Source organism: Neltuma alba, unplaced genomic scaffold, assembly GCF_004799145.2.
Source record: "Neltuma alba isolate B1F8T4 unplaced genomic scaffold, ASM479914v2 tig00001226_pilon, whole genome shotgun sequence".
NCBI classification, from domain to species: Eukaryota; Viridiplantae; Streptophyta; class Magnoliopsida; order Fabales; family Fabaceae; genus Neltuma; species Neltuma alba.
Window position 1 is genome coordinate 52,356 of NW_021632384.1, and position 5,063 is coordinate 57,418.

The 5,063-nt window shown below is 33.0% G+C and overlaps 1 protein-coding gene across 2 annotated transcripts; it reads left to right on the forward strand.

Annotated features, from left to right (window-relative positions):
* Positions 1-1,408: 1,408 nt before the first annotated feature.
* Positions 1,409-4,186, forward strand: LOC114754203 (trihelix transcription factor GT-2). Of its 2 annotated transcripts, XR_003741135.1 has the most exons (3): positions 1,409-1,689; positions 2,060-3,428; positions 3,763-4,186. XR_003741135.1 is itself a non-coding variant. In XM_028942977.1 (2 exons), the coding sequence occupies exons 1-2, from the start codon at positions 1,451-1,453 to the stop codon at positions 3,303-3,305; spliced, it is 1,485 nt and encodes a 494-aa protein (XP_028798810.1). In that variant the 5' UTR covers positions 1,409-1,450; the 3' UTR covers positions 3,306-4,186. The 2 variants fall into 2 exon arrangements, 1 of the variants encoding a protein (XP_028798810.1); XM_028942977.1 differs by having other exon boundaries at positions 2,060-4,186.
* The last annotated feature ends 877 nt before the right edge of the window (positions 4,187-5,063 follow it).

Consider the following 5,063-nt stretch of genomic DNA (forward strand, 5'->3'; position numbering starts at 1 on the left):
ATATTCTTCGACTAAGATTTTAGTTTCAAGTCTTATTGAAAAAAAAAATAGTTAATCCTTCTAGATATCTAATTTTCCAAGGTTAATGAAATTAATTCAATTAATTGTTTGTAAGAAATTGTGTTGATTTTATTTTTTTAATCGAATGGTTTTTTTTCCAGAAATAAATCAAAGAAAGAAAAAAGAGTTAAATAATATTTGATTTTAATTTTAATTTTGGTCCCATAATTTTAAATTATAGAAACTTGGACTATTCTAATCTTTTAAGGAATCAAAACTTATAATTATAAGACTTAAAATGAAAATGAAAACAAATTAAAATGACTGAAGAAAAACCTATAATCCAAGAAAGTACTGCGGGTAACATGAAGCGACAGAAGTACAGAGTAAACAAAGAATTCCCGTGTCGTTGGAACCTCCTGTGTTTAATATGAGAAATAAATAATTAATTTAAAGAGATTAAAAATATTCATATAGTTGTTTATTTGTAAAATTAAATTATGCTATGTAATTATATATATAAAACTATTTTTCAATGAAAATTTTAATATCTTATAATTAATAAGGGTATTTTGAAAAAATTATAAATTTGAGAGACAAAATATATTGATATTTTATATTTGGAATTAAATTTAATCTTCAATTAGTTTTTATATTTAGGATCAGAAGTAGTATAGGATAAAGTTGAAATATTTTTTTCTCGTCAACAAAATTGAAAGAAAAAATTCTAGAACATGAATCTTGAAATTATTATTTCCCAATTCAAGTACCCATGAGTTGAAAATGACAAAGAAGAAAATGATATCTAATTTGGTATTTTGTAAATGTAGTTAAATGAAAAAAATATCATTGTATTAGATTTTTAAAAAAACTATTAAACTTATTATTACCAATACATTTCTTGTTATTGGTTGTTCAACACTTATCAATTCATAACTTATTAATAAATAATTTATTATTATCAATATATTTTTTGTCATTACTATTCAAAACTCTATAATAAACTTTTTTATATAAATATATTTTAATTATTTAATAATATTTGTAAAATATTAGATTAGATACCACTTTCTTTTACGTCATTTTCAACTCTTAAGTGCCTGATTTGAAATATCACATTTTTCAATTTCTTTATTTTTTATTTTTCCATTGAAATGATATAATTATAGTATTAGTTAAATTAGCTGGTAAAAAAATAGTGTTAATTAAAATAATATGATGACCAATTTGATAAGTGAGATCGAAAAGAATAATTTACAATATTATTTAATGGTAATTTTTATTAGTATATATTTTTTTTAATAAAAAATAGAAAAAATTTTATGAAGCCGAGGTACAACGTAAGATCTCGTCACCTCAAAACCGTCAAAGTCATTTGCCTTTTCCCCTTCCGCCGATTCACCCGTCCTTTTACTACAGCACTCGTCGCGGCTGTAATCTAGTTAAACGGATGTTAGAGAACTCGACTTCGAGTTTACCCGAAAACTCCATTCAACAGCGGAGGCACGCAGAGGAGGATGGTGGTAAGCCTGTCTCTGATGGACACCAAGACGAAGACGTTGACCGGAATGTCACCGGTGGCCGGTGGCCTCCAGAAGAGACTAAAGCTTTGCTCCAGATAAGGTCTGACATGGACGCTGATTTCAGGGATACCTTACCCAAAGTTCATCTTTGGCAACAAGTTTCCAGGTCAGTAGTTCCCATACATCGCTTCCTGTTCGATAAAAGTCCCCAGAGAATGCTGCAAAATTTCAGCCTCTAAAAGATTATGGTTTTACGCGCTTCAAGTGTTAATTTGTGAATGTGAATTGTAAGTGCAATTTTCGTCTCGAATCTACGTCCTTACTTGTCTCTTCCGTTTCCTTTTGCACTATAAAGTATAGTCTTTTTTCTGTCCACTCCTATCGAATTCCACGATTTCAGTTTTTGCGCTGACTGTTACACTGTTATTCTTTTAACCTGGTTTATTTTTGCAACGGTTGAGACTTTTTTTTTTTTTTGGTACAAGTGGTTGAAAATTTTTAGTTAACTGTAATGATTGGTTTTTGGAACTGTTCAGGAGATTACGGGGGCTAGGATATAATAGGAGTGCTAAGAAGTGCCAGGAGAAGTTTGAAAACGTGTACAAGTACTACAGAAGGACCAAGGAAGGTCGTTATGGCCGACCCAACGGCAAGACTTACCGATTCTTTGAGCTTTTAGAGCCTCTTATGAACTCTCCTTACCCTGAAAAGGATGAAGAACAAGCGAGAAATACAGCAACAACCACAACCCCAATGGATTTGTCCGATGTTATTCATGGTGCTATTCAACATCCTTACCCCGAAAAGAATGAAGAACAGGCGGAAAACATAGCCACAACTACAACCCCAATGGATTTGTCCAATGTTATTCAAGATTCATTCCCATTTTCCATTCGGTTCTCTAGTGCCCCCTCTAGTTCAACTACTCCCTCTTCGAGCGAAGAATCAGAGGAAGACATTCGAAAGAAGAAAAGGAAACTGACGAAGTGTTTTGAGGGGTTGATGAACAAAGTACTAGAGAGGCAAGTGGAGCTACAGAAGAACTTTATGGAGGTTTTAGTCAAATGCGAACAAGAGAGAATGGCAAGAGAGGAAGCATGGAAGATGCAGGAATTAGCTAGGATTAAGAGGGAACGAGAGCTTTTAGCTCAGGAAAGATCAATTGCTGCGGCAAAAGATGCAGCAGTGCTTGCCCTTCTGAGTAAGTTCACAGGACAAACGGGGACCATAGAATTACCTGAGAATCTACTTCCTAACGATTTAGATAAGGACGAGCAAGAAAATGATAATGCAGGCAGTAGTGTTCTTGAAAAGCAAGAATGTAGAAATGGTGGGAATTTCACACTGACGAGTCCATCTTCCTCTAGATGGCCCAAAGATGAAGTGGAAGCTTTCATTAGATTGAGGACAAACTTGGATGTGGAGAATGAAGGAAATGGGCTTAAAGGGTCTAATCCTATATGGGAGGAGATATCTTGTGCAATGAAGAAACTTGGGTACGATCGGAGTGCCAGGAGATGCAAGGAGAAATGGGAGAATATGAACAAATACTTCAAGAGGATGAAGAAGAAAAACCAGAAAAAGCCTCAGAGTTCTAAAACATGTCCTTATTTTCATCAGTTGGATGCTCTGTATAATAGTGAAAGGCCTAATGAGAAGTTGGAGGATTCAGCCAGTTCTCATAAGGATCAACTGAAGCCTGAGAAGCCACTAATGCATCTTATGGAGGGTCAGTCCCAGTCATCATCAGAGGATGCTGACAGCGATGGAGGATCAGAATAATGAAATGGTGATACCCAATAATCATGAAGTGGCCATCATGGGTTGAAGAGCAAGAAGAGACCCTATTTTTGTGAACTTGTTCTAAATCTGATTCCACCCATCTCATGGCAGTGTTTTTGTTTGGTACGTCAATGAATATCTTCATCAGATTTTATTCGCTATGCGCTCTCTGCTCTCAGCTCATCATTTCATCATCAAACCCGCCCCAAAAAAAAAGTACTACTGCTTCAAAATTTTAGTGAAGAATTAATCATAGTTTAGATTTTTATTTAACAAAAAATTGTAAGTAGAAGGAGTGTTTATCTATAGCTTAAGTTATTTAAATTTTGGAGCACGCGTGCCGATCTAGAAAGAGTTGTGTGGGGGTGAAATAAAGTCACAGGGTGTGTTGATTAATGTAGTACTATTTAAATCCTTGAATATTGCAACCCCATGATATGTGTGTTGATGGGAACAGGTTAAAGGTGGTGGTTGTAATATTGAAGTGTCAATTTGATGATTTGAAACTTGGAAGGTGCACTCACATTATTTTATTTATTGGCATCTGGAACTTCATCAATTTAAGCCAGATGAATTCATGTGCGAATCTTCTGTTATTATTAAATTTGTGGAATCTCTGAGATGGGCCACCCACCGTCGTTGATCGTTGCGCCAATTAGTCGGATGCTTAAAAGTTAAAATCATGGCAGCAGATGAAGGCGCGATAAGCTTCATTCTCTTTGTCCAAAATTGGATCAAAAGGGTTAAACTTTTTATACTCTTTCTTTTCTTTTCAAGAGATTGGAGATTTTCGGTGTCCTCTTTGTTTATACACCTAAAAGTCTATTTTCCATATTGTTTGTGCATGTAACAATGTAATTGTAAGCCGTCTTGTTTATTAATCGTGCTCCATTCATGTTCTACCCAAATAAAGGTCCCACATTGGTCAAGATAGAGGATTTTAATAAAATGATAGAAATAAATTATAGAGTAATACTCCTCCGGTCCTTAATATAAGACTCATTTAACTAATTTGATTAGATTAAGGAAGTTAGGTAAGTTAGTTAATTATAAGAAAAGTGACACATTTTTTCTAAAATACCATAATCATCTTTCTTAGTACTCCCTCTCCCTCTTCTACTTGATTATGGGTGAAAGAGTATCTATAGGGGTAATTTAGAGAAAATTGATAAATATGAGAAATGAGTCTTATATTTAGGACCAAAACCAACTCAAGAATTGGGTCCTATATTAATGACTGGAGGAGTAATATTTAGTGGGGTATGATTGGAATATTGCAATTAATATATCAAACATTACTTATTATTTCTTACATATAATATCAAATTAAATTAAAATTTAAGTTTCTTATAAGACAGAAGGGAGTGCTGATAACATTTGGTAAAATATATTTTTTTAAGAATCCTTTTTATTTTATTTTTGACCCGAGAAAAAAAATCCCTTTCTTTGAAATTAGAAAGAGTTCACGTGTAATTTTGTGAAGGCTGCACCTACACAAAAAATTGTAGAACAATGTGATATACAATCATTTAAATCTAGCACATAATTAGTTAAAGGTAACAATTAAAGAAAAGCAATATCGCACCGATTTTAAAAGATTACAAGAAAAATTGCTGAAAAAAAATTCCTAATTGCAAAATTTGACACTAACTAAAATTTGATTAAGAACCCATGTGTAACTTACTTCAAGTAGATGTAGATCTCCTTCAACTGTATATAACTTATCTTTAAATATGTGCCAAATCAAAGACATTTACA